Raw genomic sequence first — 22,174 nt, 5'->3', positions numbered from 1 at the left:
GTTTCCACACTTTTTATTTTAATTCTGTTTATTAAGAATTTCAAAACTAATTATATCACTTTTCTACATAGTCACCTTCCTTTGCGATGCAATATTCCCAGTCACATGACACTCTCACACATGACCAATTACTCCTCCTCCTGCCTACACCATTTCCAACGAAAATAGAAAAATGTGGAAACTTTTTGAACTTTTTGAAAGCATGGATGGACTGTTGAGGACGACTCAATTCCTGGCTGAAAAGCCCATATAATGGACAGAGAATGTCAATGGATGGTTGTCCCAACCAAGATGACTAGGTTGGACAATTAAACAGAAGGACAGGGAGAAAATCTGCCTACACTGCATTAATGCAAATGCAAAAACTAGCAAAAAATGTAATGTACTTGACAAGATTTCTTAACTTAAGCTAAATAATCTTAAATACATTTTTAATAAGTTATTAAATCTTACAAGGAAAACAAGATTTAATGACTTGATATAAAAACTGTTCACTCTCTTACATTTGATTGTTGGCACAGTGTCAAGTCTGTATACTCCTCCAAAGCACTAGGTGGCTGCATACATTTGCTTGTTCACCTGCAGGGCAACCTGGGATATCTAGTGGAGGTTGTGGGCGCCGCCAGAAGTAATTGCCAACAATGGATGTTCATTTTGTTAGGATGTTCCGCCTAACCCTGTGGTGGTGCTGTGTCTAGCACAAAAGAACCTACTTTTCCTTACGGAGGGAGTCAGGGACAGGAGAGGAGAAGGAAGACAAACTTTGCCAGAAGGTTTTGGAGGAACTGTCGATTGCATGTTGTGTTGTTGGAGGAAATCCTGTAAAGGTACTGCTTCAACTAAAAACATATATTTGTGATAAGATTATAGTTGTGTCAAAGGTTTAGGGATCTGAGACACCCCTTAGTGACCAAAATATGAGTCAATGTGATGGAACGTAAAATGCATTTTAACATCCTGTGACTATAAAATTTTGAGTAGATAAATTTATCTAGTCATTAAAATAATTTGATGTTTCTGTTATTTTAACTTAACTGTTCATTTTGCATGTAGAGATTTCCACTCATATTTAGCTAAAAAGCAAGTATGACCATAGACAAATTTCATCAGGAAAGTAACACAAAACAATCAATAGAATGTAAAATAAACTATGCTAAAAAAGATATGTATTCTCTATTTTAATTTTATCTATACCATACTGTTTTTCTTGTCAGAGTATAATTGCAGCTTTAAGACAGTTGAGCAGCCATAAGGCTGTAAGATATTTAGTTGAAATATACTTAACATATTTCTAGCTTATGGCACCGTAGTGTACAATGATTAGCACTGCGACTTTACAGATCCAGCTTACTACGTACAATTCCAGCACCTGAATGTTCTCCCCGTGTCTCTGTGCTGTTCTTATGGGTACTCCAGTTATCTTCCTACATTCTCAAAGCTTTGCAGGTTTGGTTAAATGGTCCCATTTCAGGAGTATGTATTTTGAGTGAGACCCTGTGAATAATGTTTTTTTCGTACATTGTGTGCAGTTTTACCAGGATAGGCTCTTGCTCCCTGCGCCTCTGAATTGAAATAAGCTGGTTTGAAAATGACTAAGAATATTATTAGTTTGCCAGTGAACATGACACATTTTCTTTGTGATTACCATGAACTGTTGCCAAAACCAAAGGATATTTCTAAAAGATCATAAGAGAAAATAAAGGTGAATTGTGTTATCATAAGGAAAGGCATGCTTAAATGTCCTTATTTTTCTGTAAAAATTACTTTTATTTCAGTGTTAGGTGGCTGCCTTACCCACAGGCATATCTACCACCAATTTATTTGAAAGTGATCCTTGATCATTCTTTTGTATTTGTTTGTATGTATCACTTTTTAGATTCAATGTTAAAGGCAGTCAGACCAAAATAAACATTTTAAAGACGTGACAGCCAGCAGTCAGTTTGTCAAATAAAAAGGAATGAAACTAAATATAAATTCACAAAAAATCCAGGTCATTTTTTGGAATTTTTGTTTCGATTTTAGTACAAGAATATACTTCAACCTGTTTTTAGCCTTCCGTTTAACAAAGTTTTGTCGAATGAAATGAAGTTTAAAAAAAGGGACACGGTGCAGAGTCCTTGATTACTGCTGTAAATACCACAGGTCCATGCTCCAGTAAAAAGCAATTGTATCAGGTAACTAACATCATATACTGCATACGTACAGTGCATCCGGAAAGTATTCACAGCGCATCACTTTTTCCACACCCCTTTTTGTTGCACTGAATGAAATTCTCCGTCTGCTGACAGCTTTTTATAAAATGAGACTTTTATTATGCCTAAGGCCCACTTTTATTATTGTACCTTACTTTTTTTAAGTAAAACCTTTATTAATTATGCCTTAAGGGGTGAAGGGTAATGTCAACCTTCGCATCACAGTGTATATTACATGAAAAATGTTGAATTTTACTGATTTTGTGTATGAGCAGGGCTATCTTTGAACCTAAGGGTGAGGGACAGCTGAGTGTGCAAAAGAATAATTAGCAAGACTACATAGATAATTAACTATCGAAAGTTAAACTATTTATTCCACAATCCAATGAAGCCTACATTGTCTACAAAGATTGTATTTTAGAAATTTCTTATATTTGTCAACAATATTCTATTACAATCATTAGCATATTTTTTGACAAAAATCCCACTGAACTTTATGCAGGTTGTTAGAATATAATATTTTTGAAGCAATTCATTTCTGAAAATTCATACAATACTTCGTCTATTTTCATCTGCTCCCATTTAGGATTCGCCAAAGTGGATTATCCGTCTCCATCTATCCCTGTCTTTTATATCATTTTCTACCACACCAACTGCCTTCATGTCCTCCCTCACTACATGCATAAACCTCCTCCTTGGCCTTCCTCTTTTCCTCTTGCCTGGCAGTTCCATCTTCAACATTCTTTTCCCAATGTACCCCTGATACCCCTTCTGCAAGTGTCCAAACCATCTAAATCAAGCCTCTCTCACGTTGTCACCAAAGTGTCGTACCCGTGTTATCCCTCTGATATACTCATTCCTAATCCTGTCTATCCTCGTTACTACAAGTGAAAATTGCAGCATCTGACATGCAAATGAGAAACAAAATGTTCATACAATACTAATCTTTATCACTTCATACAATGTCCAATGTGCATTTTATTGGAGACATCTTTGGATTTATTTTTTGAGTGTTCCATTGCTGTCTTCTCTATTCTGTCGTATTAACTGATTACTTTACTAATGTCATTTAAGAAGTAAGAACTGTCGTCATCTGTAATGCTTGAATTGCTCTTTTTCGGTTTACATGTCTGATTTGTTCCTGCACACTTATTAAGATGTCAGTATAAAAGGGTCACTCCAGATTCTAGAATTTTCTCAATTCCTACATGTACTATCATTAAAAGTGCATTTCCATGAGAAAAACAAAAAGCCTTGCAAAATGCAAGATTTAATTTTTACTAGTATATGTAGTAATAGTTGCATTTTTTACATATATGAGATCTCAGTTGTCTTTCTCTGTAATTTGTAAGTGCTAAATAATCTAAAATAAAGTCTTAGTAACTGTGTGGCATCTCATTTTGTGTAAAAGGTGTTGCCATAATTATTTTAGCCTACAGTGATTTTTACGTTACATAATCCAATATACTGCGGTGGGTTGGCACCCTGCCCAGGATTGGTTCCCTGCCTTGTGCCCTGTGTTGGCTGGGATTGGCTCCAGCAGACCCCCGTGACCCTGTGTTTGGATTCAGCGGGTTGGAAAATGGATGGATGGATGGATAATCCAATATATAGTGTTAGAATGTTTTTGATTTGTATTATGATGGTGGGATTTAACTGCTGTTTTGTGGTATTTTTGTTACAGTACTTTGAATAAAAACTTTCTGTCGTTTTGATTGCGGGAACTCGTGATCCATGATACATTGCAGTGTTCAGCTAACAGCAACATCATGTTAAACAACTGTGACGCTGCTCTCAGTGAAGTAGCCATTTAGCATTCAGTTTTGGGTATAATATGTCAATTTGTTTCATTTGTATAATGCACAGTAGTTATTTTATCAATGCATAGTTTGAGAATTCTAAGTGGAGCAAGTTATTTCATGGAGCATGACTGGCTTTTGTAGCTTCACTCTTCGTAATCTTTTGCTCAGGTGTGAAAACATTTAATTTGACAGAACGTGGTTACTCATTCAACAGTAGATAAGGTGCACCTTTCTTTTAAAAGAAGTCACTTTCTTTGCAAGTGTTATAAATAATTCCTTGCAATAATGCATCCTTCCTTCCATCCATTTGCTGACTCAGTTATCTGTCTGAATTGGGCAAATAGTGCTGTGCTATACCTATAAATTCATAAACAGTTTGGTCCTCCATTTCACTAAAGCAGTCACTAATGTCTGTACTCCAGAGTGGACGCTAAGATGACAAGATGCTACCCTTCTTAAATTTGGCCAAACCAATAAAATTACTGTAGGAGGCTACTCACATTACAACTCATGTGACAATTATTATGACCAGCATGGACATTACAGATTCCCCTGCATCTATATTTTTATTTTTTACAGTTCCCACAAATGTTCTCTTTCTCATTTATGCCATCTGGTTGCACCCTCAGCATCTGCTTTTTATTGAAAATAAAAGGAAAGCATACCTGTATTCCTTCTCTATAACACTTTTAGCTTCTGATTATCAATGAAGTTTAATGTACTGTGTTTCTTTGTCCCCAGGGGGAAATTTGTTTTTTTTAAAGAAGATCATTTAATAAATAAATATCTATAAAGGGGAATACGTAATCAATTAAATAAATAGATTTGTTTGTCTATTTAGATTTTTAACTGTGGCTTTTGCTTGATTTTTTATCATCCTTTTTGTATTTTAGGCCCTTTCCACCTAAATGTTTGCCTATGCAAATCCACCTCCTCAACATGTCTCACTCAACTGGCCAAGCATAATAACAGTGTGACATTTGCTCTTTATCTTCGGGCCTCAGCTTCTATTTATAACAGACATTAGCTTTGCAGACCTCTGATCAGAATGTCAGATCAGTGTCTGATTACATTTTTCTGGGCAGAATTTGTTGAAGCTGTGCTTCCATGTCAATTGTTCATTCAGAAAGGGGCACTGCAATATCAATATTTTGTCATTTTTTTCTGCTTCTTAAATTGTGCAACTGAGATCAGAATTTCTGACAGAACATTTATCAACTTTGATTTTATGACTGGATGCTCTGCTCCTTAATTATTGAGGCTGAATAATGTTAATCTTTCATGTTAAACCTGTTCTTTTTCAGGTTATTTTCAGAGCATTGGTTACCCCAGTAATTGAGCTGGATTTCATCAAATTGTTCTTTCTGGAATAGGCAAATAATGAGCCAATTCCAAAAAGCAGGATTAGCACGTTATCCACATCTTTGGCCCCACAAATCACATAATTCTGGCTTAATCTGTTTCAGAAATGTGGGTTTGGCTTAATACAGGTTTTCTGGAACAGACTTAGCTCAATTTCCGTGAATCCCAAATTACTTTAATCAGATTTCACACTAATCCTGCTTTCTGCAAAATACCTCTGATGATTTAAAGATGACCTAAAATAAATGATAACACTGGTCAAGAATCATTTTGCTACCGGGAGTCTATCACCTTTACTTTAACATGTTTGACTTGCTGACTCCAAATCTGAAAACCGTTTTCGTCCAGCACATCCCGTTTTTTAGTTATGATGTTCCAGGTCTTGGACAACTAGGGTGACTGGATAGTAAAGGTGGATAACCGTTTTGATAAATACCGGTAATTCCACTAGGGATGCCATTGAGATAAAATAATTCGTCACACGTTACTAACAGCTGTGAGTTGTTTACCTTGTCATTATTAATTTTATTTGAAAATTATTAATTTTTAATTAGCAGAAAAAATATTTGTTACTGATTACCAGGTCTTATATGACTCTAAAGCATAATAACACAACTCAGACATGAAGGTGCAGTAGGTAGAGGTTTTACTGTTAAACATAACATTGCATTTCAGGACATTTTGTTCGTTAGAAAGCGCTGAAGCACCGAAAGTTACTACAAAAACGGAGAAGATGACATCAATATTAAACGTAAGTTCTATCTGCTCTCTGCCCATCGAGGGCACATTTATATGTTGTGTGTCCTGCAGCATGTACAGTTCAGGTTTTTCGGCCGACAGTGTAGACAGCTTCACCTGCCAAAAGTGTTTAGTTAATTTAGAGTTGGTCGGAAAATACGTGAATTGGAGGACCGCGTTAGGAACCTGATAGCAATTAAGCAAATCAAAAATTGGATCGACTCGGTTTGTTTAGACAATTCGGCTACTTCTGATTCGGCTTCAGTCTTTCCAGGTCCCACTGTACTCAGTACATGGCCGAAGTCAACAGCACCAATTCAGCCACAGGGCGAGTGGGTAACAGTAAGGCGGGGGTCTAAGAAGCCAAAATTTAGTCCCTCGGCACCCAGGTCACCAATTCGGACCCAGAACAGATTCTCAGCACTCCGCAGCACACCTGTGGAAACTGAGAATAAGAAAGTACTCATAATTGGCGATTCCACAGTGAGAAATGTTAGAATTCCAAACTATGTTAAACCAGCAGTTAATGTTAAATGCCTCGCAGGGGCCAAGATTTCTGACATAGAGGCCTCATTGGACCATGTCGCCGACGATGAAGTATCAACCTTATTGCTGCATATTTATTTACAGCAATATGAGGTATTAAAGAGGAACTTCATCTCTCTATGCACCAAAGCTAAAACAAAATGTCGGAATTTAATTGTATCTGGCCCCTTACCAAGATTATATAGAGGGGATGTGATTCATAGCAGATTGAATTCCCTTCACTGCTGGCTAGAAGCCAGGTGTGCAAATAAAAGCATAGTGTTTGTGAACAATTGGGATGATTTTTGGGAAAGGCCTGGATTTTTCAGAAGAGATGGTCTTCATCCTAACTGGAGAGGATCTAATATATTATCCCAAAATATGGCAGCAAAACTGCCTGGTTGACTGATTAGAGCACCATCCAGGCCGCAGTCATGTGATCTTAAATCACAGGCTGTTGTTTATCCCACCAGTTACTATCCTGAAGCTGTCTTGATGCAAACCATAAATTACTTGATAACCAAAAAATAAGGTGTATAATTAGACCAAGGGATAAAACCAGACCCTCCACCAGGGGCATCTGTAATAAAAATTTACTTCAAATTAAAACAAAAAATATGTCACCAGTTCAGAAAGAAGCATGCAGTTTTAAATGCTTCTTATTGAACATTCGCTGTCTTGGCAGTAAAGCTGTTTTGGTAAATGATATTATATTAAGTACAAAATCTGATCTGTGTCTTCTCACTGAAACCTGGCTTAATAAATGTGACACTGTTCCCCTAGCTGAGGCGTCACCAGATGGATACTCATTCCTTCATAAGTCTAGAGATTCAGGTCGAAGAGGAGGCCTTGGAATAATTCATTGTAACAAAATGCAAATCATGTCTAAAAATGAAGGTGACTTTACATCCTTTGAGGCATTCATTTTAAATATTAAAACAGATTCCAACACAATTATAGTGCTAGTCTACAGACCACCAGGGCCGTATACATTGTTCATGACTGAATTCAGCAACCTTCTATCTGATTTGGCTATAAATGATGATCACGTAGTACTGATGGGGGATTTTAATGTACACATTGATGTGGAAACTGACACTTTTAGCAAATGTTTTACTTATTTGCTAAATTCAGTACGATTTTGTCAGATTGTAAAAGGTTCAACTCATAATCATAACCACACATTAGATTTAATTATAACTCACAAAGTTGGAATTCAAAATTTAAATATTACTCCATTAAATATAGTTATTTCTAATCACTACTTAATTACATTTGATTTAGTCCTGCCTTTGCCAAAGCACTCACAGATTAAAACAAAGACTGTGCGACATCTAGATTGTAATTCTGCTTCAAAATTTATACATCGAGTAAATCGAGTGTAATTGTGGAAAACCATTTAGATCAGTTAACATCAAATGTAAACATGGAAAACAATTTAGATCAGCTAACATCACATTATAATGTGACCTTGAGAGATGCTTTGGACACAGTGGCTCCCCTTAAAACAAAAGTGATCAAAGCACACAGAAACTCTCCCTGGTTTAATGAAAACACTCAAGCTCTTAAATCAGAGTGTCAAAAACTGGAGTGCAGATGGAGAACAACAAAGCTACATGTCTTTCTAATTGCATGGACAGAGAGTGTTAAAAAATATAAAAAAGCTCTCTTTAAAGCTCGCTCAGAATACTATTCAACAATAATAGATAGCAATAATAAAAATCCTCGGGTACTGTTTAGAACAGTGGCTAAATTAACAAATGGGAATTCAGATCTACAGTGCAAAAGCCAAAAGATATTAGCAGTACAGACTTTATGAGCTTCTTCAATGAGAAAATTAAAAATATAAGATCTCTGCATCACAGTACAAACCAAATACTAGCTTAGCAAACCCTGCCTCACGTTGCATTCAGCACTTTAGTAATTTTAATCCTGTAACTGAGCCGGATGTCTTAACTTTATTCTCTAAAATGAAACCCACTACTTGTTCCCTAGATCCAGTGCCAACAAAGCTAATAAAAAGTGCAATGGATGTTCTTGCATTCTATTCTATTCTAAACATTATCAATAGTTCAGTATTGCATGGCACAGTACCTGATGCACTAAAAGTGTCAGTCATTAAACCTTTACTTAAAAAAGTCAGACCTAGACCTGCACATACTAAATAATTATAAGCCTATTTCAAATTTACCCTTTCTCTCTAAAATACTAGAAAAAGTAGTCGCCAATCAGCTTCAGTCACACCTTACGCATTACAATTTATTTGAGAAATTCCAGTCTGGTTTCCGCACTGGTCATAGTACAGAAACAGCACTGACACGGGTTGTAAACGACATCCTGACATCCTCTGATGAAGGAAACTCCACTGTAATTATGTTGTTAGACTTAAGTGCAACATTTGACACCATTGACCATTCTATTTTACTGCACAGGCTGGAAAATGATGTTGGCCTTACAGGCATTGTGCTCACTTGGTTTAGTTCTTATTTATCAAATCGATTCCAATATGTACAGAAATGTGCTGACAGTACTCCATCATTATACACAGAAGTTCAATATGGTGTCCTGCAGGGCTCAGTACTGGGACCGTTTCTGTTTTCACTTTACATGCTTCCACTGGGATCTATCATTAAGAAACATAATGTTAATTTTCACTTGTATGCAGATGACACCCAGTTATACATTTCATTTAGATCAAATGAAGTTTCTCCAATGTTGTCTTTAATTAGTTGTGTTAGCGAATTAAAGGAGTGGATGAATGAGAACTACTTGTCTTTAAATACAGACAAAACAGAGATGTTAATTGTTGGAGGGAATGATGCTGATCACAACAATATTTTGTCATCATTTAACTCAGTTGGAATCCCAATTAATTTTACTGAATCAGCCCACAATCTAGGAGTTATATTTGACTCTATCATGTCATTTAAAGCGCATATTACAAAGTTGTCCAAAACATGTTTCTTCCATCTTAAAAATGTTAGGAAATTAAGGCGCTTTTTAAATAAACAGGATTCTGAGAAACTAATTCATGCATTTATCTCTAGTAGGATTGACTACTGCAATGTGGTGTTCACTGGATGTTCAGATTGTTCTTTATACAGCCTCCAGTTAATACAAAATGCTTCTGCAAGAATTATTACAAGAACAAGAAAATACGAACACATAACTCCAGTTCCTAAATCCTTACACTGGCTCCCGGTTAAGTTTAGGGCAGATTTCAAAATCCTTCTTTTAACCTTGTCTGAACTTATCATGACTTATAAACCAGAGCGCACATTAATATCTCAAGATGCTGGTCTGCTTATGATTTCAAGGATTAATAAAATAGCAGTGGGAGGTTACAGGTTTTTAGTTACAGGGCCCCTAAACTGTGGAATGGTCTGCCTGCTACTATAAGAGATGCCCCTTCGGTCTCAGCTTTTAAATCCTGGCTGAAGACTCACTACTTCAGTTTATCATATCCTGTCTAGAGCTGCTGATTAACTGTACAGACTGCATCTCTTTTGTTGGTCATTAGCACTAAAACTTAAGTAACATGATAGTTATAATTTGTTACTAACCCTCACCTATTCTGTTTCTCTTCTCTGTACTCAAATGTGGCACTTGGTGCCACGGCCCACCTGCCAAGTTGTTTTGCCTGCCTAAGGTAAAGTCATCCCTGATGGAGGATCGCAGGAATCATGGGAAAGAGGGGTCCTTTCATTGGATTGGCTGGCCCAGCGCTGTTTCAGCTGTGGAATGGCCAAATGGGGGAGGCAGCTTGATGGCTGAGGTCTCCAGGGGCCTCATATATAAACGGTGCGTACGCACAGAAATGTTGCATAAGAACATTTCCACGTTCAAATCGTGATGTATAAAACCTAAACTTGGCATAAAGCCACGCACATTTCCACGGTAGCTCATACCCTGGCGTACGCAAGTTCTCTGCTCGGTTTTGCAGACTGGCGACACCCAGCGTCAAAGCAGTGCTACTGTTCCTGTGTGATTACCCTTTCTTTTTTAGATCCACATCCCTGACGCGGCTTTATAAATACACTGAAATTAACCGCATAAGTTAATGCATCTGATTGTAATTAACCTGTAACAATATAATGGTCCACAGAATGGTCAAACTATTCTAAATACCATAACTGCTTTAGCATTATTACTCTCACTGCACCTTCTTCTTTTTCTGTCAGCTGCTCCCGTTAGGGGTTGCCACAGCGGATCATCTTTTTCCATATTACTCTCACTGCACCACTATTTATAGTATTTATATCACTGTATCTGAGTGTGAATCACAGATCTACAGCGATTGGAAAGGGAATTATCTGTATACAGCATCAAGCACTCGCTGCCTCAGCCATTCACTATTTGAACTGCTCTCATCCGACCAACGCTTCAGAGCCTTTCCTGTTCGGACCTCGCGGTTCACAAACAGTGTCATCCCAAGAACTATACACGCACTCAATCAGTCCATCAAGTGCTCCTTGTAGAACTGTTTGTACTTGCAAGTTACCGTGAGGTAATTGAACTTATGATACAGTTATAACATTGTACAACCTGAGCCACTTTATAAAGCGCGTATTTACATATGATGACGATATCATTTTTAAGATGAAATGCTTCAAAATATGTTAATTATATTATATACAGGTAAAACTTTAACTTTAACTACACAATGCCGCAGCGCTAGCGAGCTTGAGCTTCGTTCACGGTTTGTTCCTGCCTCGCGCTGTATTCATGCCGTGGCTGGTGCGACACTGGAAGGATAGATGGATAGAATAATTAAACTTAAAAGTTTTGAAGAATCAGCGTTCTAAGCTTACAGATGGCTTAACGTCTATTACAGAGATGATTGTGTGGCGATTGGGTATTTGGAGAAAGAAAAGTAAGGACAGGAAAAGGGGGTTAGTACATTTGAAAAAGACATTACTTCTGTAATAAAACATTTCATCAAAGGTCACGCATGGCGCAGCAAGCATCTTGCGTAAGACATGAACAATCACTGCGCCACTGTGTTCCCATGTTTAATAACATGCTTTAACTCATATCATCATGAAAATGATATCACGTATACTTCTCAGTATTTTAATTATTCAGAGAGCTGTAATATTACGAATGCAATGGATTCTGTGTCCTGTCGGAGGAAGAGTGCGTAGTTATTCAGGCAAACAGAGCACATATAAGATCAAATACACAACAAAGCATTTATACGTGCTACCTATAGGAGGAGTATAGGAACCTCATCAAGGACTTTGTTAAATGGTGAGACTCAAACCACTTACACCTGAACACCAGCAAAACCATGGAGCTGGTAGTGGCTTTTAGGAGGCCCAGGCCCCTCCTGGACCCCGTGATCATCAGAGGTGATTGTGTGCAGAGGGTACAGACCTATAAATACCTGGGAATGCAGCTGGATGATAAATTGGACTGGACTGCCAATACTGATTCTCTGTGCAAGAGAGGACAGAGCTGGCTATACTTCCTTAGAAGACTGGCGTCCTTCAACATCTGCAATAAGATGCTGCAGATGTTCTATCAGACAGTTGTGGCGAATGCCCTCTTCTACGCAGTGGTGTGCTGGGGAGGCAGCATAAAGAAGAAGGACGCCTCACACCTGGATAAACTGGTGAGGAAGGCAGGCTCTATTGTAGGCATGGAGCTGGACAGTTTGACATCCGTGGCAGAGCGACGGGCGCTGAGCAGGCTCCTATCAATTATTGGAGAATCCACTGCATCCACTAAACAGTGTCATCTCCAGACAGAGGAGCAGCTTCAGCGACAGACTGCTGTCACTTTCCTGCTCCACTTACAGACTGAGGAGATCGTTCCTCCCCCAAACTATGCGACTCTTCAATTCCACCCGGGGGGCGGGTAAACATTAACATTATTCAAAGTTATTGTCTGTTTTTACCTACATTTTTATTACTCTTTAATTTAATATTGTTTTTTTGTATCAGTATGCTGCTGCTGGAGTATGTGAATTTTCCCTTGGGATTAATAAAGTATCTATCTATCTATCTATCTATCTATCTATCTATCTATCTATCTATCTATCTATCTATCTATCTATCTATCTATCTATCTATAGTTACGATGGGATTTGAGAAACTAGTAAATTAAACGATTTTAAGATGAAGTTTATGATGGTCTACTTTAATGACAAAATAAACTACGTGATTAAAGTGGAAATTTCAAGATTAAAGTTGACATTTCATGCTTTTTTCACACTGTGTGCCTTTTTTTTTCACTGTACCCTAATCAGCTTTCATATGACACTCACACGGTGGGCTACGACTCGCCTTTTCACTGCGACTTTGATATGTGACAACTTCTTTTTTATTTCGGGCACTGTGCGACTTTGTGAACTTGAGCTTTTGAGTTTCTCCGACACACTGTCAGTCGATTAGCTTCCTTTTGTTGCTTATATAACTGTTTAAACCAACAAATAGTACGTTTTTCCTTGCCTCCACTTGGTATTCGCTGAAATTCTTCCATTTTCCCTCTTGCTTTTCCCATTGCCTTTTCAAAAAACACTGAGCTTAACGGCTATTTATATTGCTTTGCATATTCAAAGAGGCATAATTCTGGGAGGAGTTGGGGTGGGACAGCAGGCGTGTGCACGAGTGTTACTTTTCACGCTGATCGGGATTTATGTAGCAGAAGAATATGGAAGTTTGCATACGCACAGATTCCTGCATCTGCATTTTTCTGTGTGTAAGCACATTTCGGTTTTTGTGCTTATGTCATGTTATAGTGCAAATTCTACGCACGGCATTATGCATGAGGCCCCAGGACTCTACTGTTAAATTCTGCTCCGTATTTGTAAAATTTTTATTTTTATACTGTATTGAGGATTTGTTCTGTTCTGTGTATTGTATTGTATTGACCCCCTTCTTTTTGACACCCACTACACGCCCAACCTACCTGGAAAGGGGTCTCTCTCTGAACTGCCTTTCCCCAATGTTTCTTCCATTTTTTCCCTACAAGGGTTTTTTTGGGAGTTTTTCCTTGTCTTCTTAGAGAGTCAAGACTGGGGGGCTGTCAAGAGGCAGGGCCTGTTAAAGCCCATTGCGGCACTTCTTGTGTGATTTTGGGTTATACAAAAATAAATTGTATTGTATTGTATTGTTAGATTCACCATTACTTTGAAAATTTTGTCAAGGCGTTGGACGGAAACGGCGATGCTTTTCAGCATTTAAGAAATAAGTTTGGTCTCAAGAAAAGTGAAGCCAAATTAAGGAAGGTGTTTTGTTGTTCCTGAAATCCGTGAACTGATGCTTGACGATGAGTTCAAAAGGAAACTGAAACCCACTGAATCAGCAGCATGGGAAGTATTCATGCGGGTTGTCCAGAATTTTCTTGGTAGTCACCGAGCAGAGAATAATGCTGAGCTTGTAGAGAACCTGCTGAAAGTTTATCAGCTTATGGGAGCCAGAATGTCACTGAAGATGTATTTTTTACATTCTCATCTCGACTTTTTTCCGCCAAGTCTAAGCGATGTCAGAGATGAGCATAGGGAAAGATTTCATCAAGATATAAAGGTGATGGAAATCTGATATTGGGGGGGGGGGGGGGGGGGGATTCACTCCGAGCATGATGGGTGACTACTGTTGGTTCTTGCAAAGAGAGACAGATGTGTAGTACAAGCACAAAAGCGAGTGCCTCCAACATTTCTGGGCACGATGACCTCACTTTTATATTGAGGTAAATTGACATAACTATGCTTTAACGTGTCTCTGGTATCGTCTTCTGGTTTGTTTTCAGAATAAACACATTAAAACAATTTTAGTGGGACATAGTCCAATCTCCACATATCGTGTTGATATATTGATATTCAAAAGTGTCAAAACATCAATGATGTGTATTTCAAAAACCTGAGATGCTAGTTTAATTCCTATTTCATATATGAAATGAGTGTAAAGAACTTTGAGCTGCTCTGAAGTTGCCAGTAGCAAACAAAAATATTTTTTTGTAGATCAGTGTAATTAGTGAAGTTTCCCAGCAATGGATTGTCATACCATGCAGGAAGAGTTCCTCCCTTGCAACTCATGTAACACAACTCTTGTAACATATTTGCGAAATGTAATTGTGTTTTGCTGGTGGGTGTTTTTGTTTTGATTTGGTGTTATTTTGTTTTACTTTTTTTTTGTATGGCACTCTCTGAATTTGTCTATGGTGAGAGTGATATATACAGTGAATTGTATTCAGTTAGATTTCAAACTAAGTTACACTCATTTTTAAAAAAACAAGAATATTATTATTGGGCTGAAGTTTAGTTATTATCTGTGTCTTCTTATATTATTGGCAAAAACAAAATCAAAATAACAAAACATAAAAAATTAAATAAAATGATGACATTTTCAGTTTTTTCTGATCATTTCTGATTTCTTAATCTGCTCACTAGGATTGCCCATATTGCTCCTGGCCTGGTGTTTCTCCATCTTTTGCTCAGAAGACCCCTGATGAAGACCCACCTGTTCCTCTTCACTCTCGATAATCACCAGTTTTGCTTCCAATGTGCTGCAGTATTCATAGCTAGAGTGCCATTTCAGTTTTTCAGTGGTGAAAAAGTAACATTTTGATTTGAAATAAAGCCATTGGTCTGGGCAGATGTGACACCTTCTTTCTGTGAAACAAAAAAGAAAAAGAAAAATCTACTAGACGGAAGCTTTAATAGCCCAGTGGGTTGTATGAGTATTTCAAACTGAAATCCACAAACAGATGCAAGAAAACGACTGAGACTCCTGGGTTGCTGATATTCATGAGTAATGCTGTTGATGGGTACTCAACAGCAACACAAGTGTTCTGCCAGCTGGGTGTATGCAAAGTGGCATGTCTAAATGCTTTTTAAGTTCCAACCCAGATGATCTCCCTGGCAACTGGCAATACAGTAAGTAACTGGGAGGATGGTGTTAAACAGATAAGGAGATTTGCATTTATTCAAGGAACTGTGACAACAGTCAGTATTTCAATTTGTGTAATGATGTTGTCAGAAAACCAGAGAGTAAAACTGGGAGGGAAGTCTGAGGGCCACTAGCAAAAGGACATGTAGTTTCCAGAGACAAAGGCGCTACAACTGTAAACTGAGTTGAGAAATGGAATGCTACGAGTGGTAACTAGAAAACTTGAACAACCTCATGCTTGCCCTTGTAGTGTTTAATGTATTTAATCCATAGTTTTGGGTGAATCCGTAAATTTGAGTGCTACACTTGGTTAGAATGCAGAGATTTGTATGGTGGTACATAAGTGGTACATATATACATAAGGTGGTACATTATACCACCTTGAGACGTGGCTCCTAGCAGTAGTGCTGTGTGTCCTACCAAGTCAGTAACAAAATGCTGAAAATACAAAATTTTAACATGACGCCATTTAAACAGAACAAATGTTCATATTTATCCCACCCTGAAAAACATGCCAGACAAGGAATAACTGCCATTTTTAAATTGGCAGATTTCATCCCAGCCAATACCCCCCAGGCCGCTAGATGGAGCCCTCCCTGCGGCGTGGAGGTGCCCTGAATTACAACAGGGCATCATGGACATTGGAGTTTTCCTGTACAGCTCTGCTGGATAACGTCGGGGCCACCAGGGGACACTGCAGGGAGGCCCGGAGACTTCTACAGTATTTTACCTTTAACCCAGAAGTACGTCTTAGTCACAGCGACAGAGGAAATGACGTGCTTAAAGGGATGAGAAAGAAGAGTTTTGATCTGACCTGTAAGTGCTAGGAAGTCACATGGACTGAGGGTTCAGTAGCACTTCCGGGTCGAGAACTATAAAAGGATTGTAGGAGATCCCATCAGTGAGCCGAGTTGGGAGGAAGGATGACTGAGCTGCTGGGAGTGGAGGATTGATAATTGTTGTATTGATTTATTGATTATTTATTGGAGTATTGTGGAGTGGAGGGTACTTTGTGCACATTGTTATTATAAATAAAATAACATTCTGACTTTAATCTGGTGTCTGACGTGGTGTCTGAGAGTTCAAGGGGACGACAGCACCCCCTATCTGTCACTGTGCTGAAGTCATAATGTCATTTATGTGTTTTCATTTCTTTGACCTTCCTCTGTAAATACATAAAGTCTTCTTTATGTTGAGATCATTCATTTTGAAAAGGTCCAAAAGTCACACATTTTATTTTAATAGAGATCAGGGGCCTCATGTATAACAGCATGCATAGAACTCACACTAACACATGGTGTATGGACAAAAACAGAAATGTGCATATGCACAAAAAAATTCAGATGCATAAATCTGTGCTTATGCAACTTCTCCCTTCTTGCACTACATAAATCCCAGTCAGGGCTAAATGTAACGCAAGTGCATGCACCTGCCACCCCACCGGACTCCTGCCAGAATTATGCCTCTTTGAATATACACATCAATATAAATAGCCCCTTAAGTTCAGTGTTCTGTGAAAAGACAATGGCAAAAGCATGGGGAAAAAAAGAAGAATTTTAGCGAATACCAAGTAGAGGCAAGGAAAAACGTACTATTTGTTGGTTTAAGCAGTGGTATAAACAACAAAAAGAAGTTGATCGACTGACAGAGAAACTCAAAAGTTCAAGTTCAGAAAGTCGCACAGTACCTGAAATAAAAAAGAAGTGGTCAGATATCAAAGTCGCCAACAGTGCAGAAAATCTGCGTACGCAATGGATTGAGGTGGCATGAGAATGTGCGTGGCTTTATGCCAAGTTTAATTTTTATACATCTCTATGTGAGCGTGGAAACGAGTGTATGCACCATTTATACATGAGGCCCCTGGTGAGATATTATACATCAGATTACCAAATGGCAGAAATACATAAATTGAAAACAAAAAAAGGATCCACTTATAGGATGGGATTTACATGGATAGCACTTACCGTTATTTTTAACAGGACAGTATTTATTGAAATCTGCAGTTAATTTGCTGTGACTGTAATTTAGCTGTAGGTATTCTGCAAGCAGTGTACTCATGTTGTCTTTTAGTTCTTTGTTCTGCTTCTGCTGTTCACTTTGGTTTGATTTCAATTTTGCGTTCTCAAACAACAGCTCGGTTTGGTTCTTTCTCATTTCTCTGGTCTTCTCCTGCAGCTCACTCTGGTTCTGTTTGAGGTCTCTGTTTAGAAAGCGTAACTCATTACAGCTCCAGTTAAGTGCTGAGGTCTGATTCTGCAGATCTGACAGCTTCACTTGCATAATGTTGAGGTCTGCTTGTAAAAGCATTGACATGTTTTCAGCAGTAGAAAGATTATGTTGTAATTTCTTCTCTTTTGCTGTATATTTGTGGCTAATTACATCTAAAGGAACAAAAATATTGGAGTCAGACTTTTTATTTGATGTAGTACCACTTTTTAATTATTCTGAGTCTCCCAGTTATTATTATTTGTGTTACAGTAAGCCCTGCTTTAATTTCTTCACCCTTAGATTGTAATAAATTAACTAAATGAATAAATAAAAGTGGTATAATGTTAGACTAGAGAGGCACAGGGAAACTTACAGTATTGTTTTGCAAACTGTTTAGGTATTCCTTATTGGGTCTGGATGAATATGTAAAGGTCCTCAAAGGATTAATTAAAAAATAAATAAATGGATGGCTTAATGTCACCTGATTCTCATAAGGTTCCTCACACCATAACCCTCTGTTTCCTGTGTTTGAGCCAATTCTGCATCCATCTACAAACAACACCCTGAACACCCACTTTTTTAGTATGATGCCCAACCTCTCATATGGCACCTATTTTTATTCCGTTTTCTCAGATTATTTGGATTTCTACCCTGGATTATGTATTAGGATTTATTTTTTTGGATTGCCTTTTAGCCTAATCTTTTTGTGGTCTTTAAAGCATTTTCTTTTATTGTTCTATTTTTGTCAATAAATCTACATATTTTATAAAGATTCACCCTTTTTTTCTTAAAGACCCAGAGGCTTACGGTTCCCTTCTCTTCTGTAGGGCATGTTGGTATATTTTAGGACTTTTGGTATATTTTAGGACTTTTATATTCTTTTTGAACTTTCAAAGCCAGCTTCCCATTTTGGTGCAAAATTAGGCCGAAGCCTGCAGGTAGCAGATGAAGGTCTAGCTGACTTGGGGTGAACCTCTTCTGGGCAGTCTGGTGCAGGTTGGCTCTTTTTGGAAACCTCACACCCATTTTGCCATGTCTCTGACTCCTTTTAACAACAGCACATAACTGACTTTATTATGTTGATCTAATTTGCAAGTCACTTTGAATAAATGTGTCTGCTAAATAAATTAATCCAAATATAAAGTATTTTATCTGGAAAATACTTACAGTACACAATCAGAGAGATGAAGGCAGCCAACAATAAAGCACAATGAAACATCAGCAAGGGTGTCAACAAATTGATCTTCTTTTTTTCATTAACAGGAGGTACTATTTAGTAAGAGAAGAGAAGCACTTGTTTAAATTAAACTGAATTGTCACAGTAACATATTTCCTCATCCTTATACGCCATGATGGTCTCACCAACAGGTGTTTCCCCACACGGCTGCTTGACTTCTTCTACTGGATTACAGTCTATCATCATGTAATTTGTATACTGAGGATCATCTGTCCGTATCTCTTCTGTATCTGTATTCAAAAAGCAATATCTTTGAGCAATATGTAAGAAAGCCATAAATCCAAAATGTAATAGAGTAACATTTATCTTGGACAATTTATCAATCAGATGGAAATTATCCATCCATCCATCCATCCATCCATTATCCAACCCGCTATATCCTAACTATAGGGTCACGGGGGTTTGCTGGAGCCAATCCCAGCAAACACAGGGCGCAAGGCAGGAAAGAAACCCCAGACAGGGTGCCAGCCCACCGCAGGGAAGTTATTGAAAAGCAAAGAAAAATCCAGAATTATTGCTCACATAAACGCCCGGCTTATAACACCAAGTAAGAACAAGTCACTGACCTTTATCAGTGGTTTTAATGAGCCTAGGCAACCCTATAAATATCAAATTTATTTTTTCAGCTTCATGTACAAAATTCACACAACAGTGAACAAGTGAAGCAGCTTTGTTATAATTAGAACATGAAGTTGGCTGTAAAATCAGCAGGTTGCGTATGAGTGTGCTTAACTACACACATTTTTTAATCCATTTTTATTCTAAAATCCAAGAATAAAACTATAATAAAAATCTTCAAATTACATGTTGATGTAAATGTCTTTGTGCAAGGAAAAGTAAAATCCACCATAGACATTGCACTGCCTGTTTGCTCAACATGACACCAAAAAGAAATGATTGAGCTACGTTTGTGTGTCTGCTTTTATCCCTTCAGCGATAACTTTTACAAGTGCCAACAATTTACACAGGATGTTACAGACTCACATCAAATGTATGCTTTTATTTTGTGACCAGTAACGGTGCACTGCATGATAACATGTAGTGAATACACTTGATTTGAGCATTCATAGTTTTCCTCCTCTTTCTCTGTATGTTTAGCATTCATTTTCTCAGAGGTTGATGCGCTTGCTGCTTCCTGAGCAGTTCTTCTTTTCTCCACCCTAGCTTCTTCTCTTCTTTCGTTGGAATCTTTTCGCATTAAAACTGATTACGTCAGTGTTTGTGTTGCACTTACTTAGTACGTTTTCCTTATTTTTCAATTAAACTGCCATTTAAGTCTTCAATCTGCCTCAAGAATGATTTAAGATATGAAGAGGTAGGGGAAGAGATGGCGAAGGTGGTAGGGAATGAGAACGGCACCCGTACACATGCGCCGCACGGCTGCCCTGCTGGCCGCTGCCGAGAGTTGATTCTACAATAAAATAAAATAAAAATAAAAAGAGGAATAGCCTTGGAGGTCAATTGTCACCACAAAAGCAGGTAGCAGACATCACGTAGTATATGTGTAGCAAATTTCAGGTCAATAGGTCAAATGGTTTGCGAGCTATAGGTGATTTAAAATCCTGGACAGACAAACAGACAGCCACGGTAGAATATTATACAAGAAGATAATAATAATAGCGGCTCACTACTCAAAGCACTAAATACAAGGGTGACGACGAGATTCGAACTCAGGACTTGGAGGTTGTTAACTAATAGCTATTCCACTGCACCATCTGCATAACTCAAAAATAAAGTAGAGTTACCACTGTGACAGCCAGTTGAAAATAAAACGCACAAACACGCATGTATGTGATCGTCTTTCATTTTGTACCAACTGATAGCTGGGCTTCAAGAATTTGTCAGTTAAGCAATTTCTTTTTTCTTTGGTTTTACTCTTGAATAAAAGCATACTTATTTTGCTACACCTTTTGTGAAATTTTATATTGGATATCTTCACACATCCTACATTTCATATCAACATCAAACTGTAACATATGAAAACACTTTCTGTTTTAGACGTTTGTTCAGCATTTCTTGACTTACATTTCCTCTGTCATTCTATATTAACACAGAAAATTGTAGACACGGAACACACATGAAATGTATTTATTTCAAATCAAAGTATTTCACTATCTATATAATTCCATACAAAGACATCGCCAGATAAAAACTTCAACAAAGACTTGAACTGTCAGGATTTCAGCAGGGCAATGCTTTCATCTGCAAGCATGGGGGGTTGCAGCAGGCTGTGTTCTCCTAAACCGCACATTTGCAAAATAAAAACAGGTTTTTAGTGCAGTGATAAGGAGCTGCGAGCTTCTTGGCGTATGTCAGGAAAATTTAAGGAGATCAGGGGTAACAATATAAATTGTAAGCTTCTGGGATTCTAGTGTTAAAGAAGACAATAAGAAAACACATTTGGAGTTTGCCCAACAGCATTTGGCAGACTCCCCAAACACATAGAGGAAGGTTCTCTGGACAGAAGAGACTAAAATTGAACTTTATGGCCATCATGGGAAACACCATGTGCGGCGCAAACCCAACACTCCCATCACTTGGAAAACACCATTCCCACAGTGGAGCATGGAGGTGGCAGCATCACTCTGTGGGGATGATTTTTGTAAGCAGGGACAGAAAAACTGGTCAGGATTGAAGGGAATATGGATGGAACTAAATACAGGGCAATTCTTGTGGAAAACCTGTTTTTTCAGTCTTCCAGAGAAATGAGGCTGGGATGAAGGTACAAATTCCAGAAGGACAAAAATCTGTGGCATGACTTGAAGATTGCTGTACACCAACACAACTCATCAAACTTGAAGGAGTTGGAGCAGTTTTGCCTTGAGGAATGGGCAAAAATCCCAGTGACCTTATATACTAAACTAATAGAGCGATTCCACAAGAGACTTGCAGCTGGAATTGCCACAAAAGTGGGCTCGACAAAGTATTGACTTTGTGGGCTGAATACCTATGCACATTCAGGACTGCTGTCTTTTGTCTTAATTATTGTTTGTCAGTCAGTCAGTCATTACCCAACCCGCTATATCCTAATGCCAACACAAGGCGCAAGGCAGGAAAATCCCTGGTGTCCCAATAAAAAATATTTTGCACCTACAAAGTGGTAGGTCTGTTGTATAAATCACATGGTGCTGACCCCCTAAAAATCTATTGTAATTCCTGGTTGTAATGCAACAAAACAGAACAAACACTGAGGGGGATGAATGCTTTTGTAAGGCATTG

At 38.0% G+C, this 22,174-nt stretch overlaps 2 protein-coding genes across 3 annotated transcripts in view; both read right to left on the bottom strand.

Annotated features, from left to right (window-relative positions):
• LOC114643594 (low affinity immunoglobulin epsilon Fc receptor-like) overlaps window positions 1-22,174 on the bottom strand; it is a 346,195-nt gene that overhangs the window by 174,859 nt on the left and 149,162 nt on the right. The window lies entirely within an intron of this gene.
• The window catches only part of LOC114643590 (CD209 antigen-like protein B), a 41,938-nt gene that overhangs the window by 4,374 nt on the left and 15,390 nt on the right, over window positions 1-22,174 (bottom strand). The window contains exons 4-7 of the mRNA XM_028792156.2: window positions 19,081-19,185; window positions 18,886-18,987; window positions 17,475-17,891; window positions 15,082-15,233 (exon numbers count right to left, since the gene is read on the bottom strand). Of these exons, the coding sequence (XP_028647989.1) occupies window positions 15,082-15,233; window positions 17,475-17,891; window positions 18,886-18,987; window positions 19,081-19,185 (776 nt within the window). The remainder of the gene's footprint in view (window positions 1-15,081; window positions 15,234-17,474; window positions 17,892-18,885; window positions 18,988-19,080; window positions 19,186-22,174) is intronic.

Source organism: Erpetoichthys calabaricus, chromosome 5, assembly GCF_900747795.2.
Source record: "Erpetoichthys calabaricus chromosome 5, fErpCal1.3, whole genome shotgun sequence".
In the NCBI taxonomy this organism is placed as follows: domain Eukaryota; kingdom Metazoa; phylum Chordata; class Cladistia; order Polypteriformes; family Polypteridae; genus Erpetoichthys; species Erpetoichthys calabaricus.
This window is presented reverse-complemented; position numbering and strand designations above follow the sequence as displayed.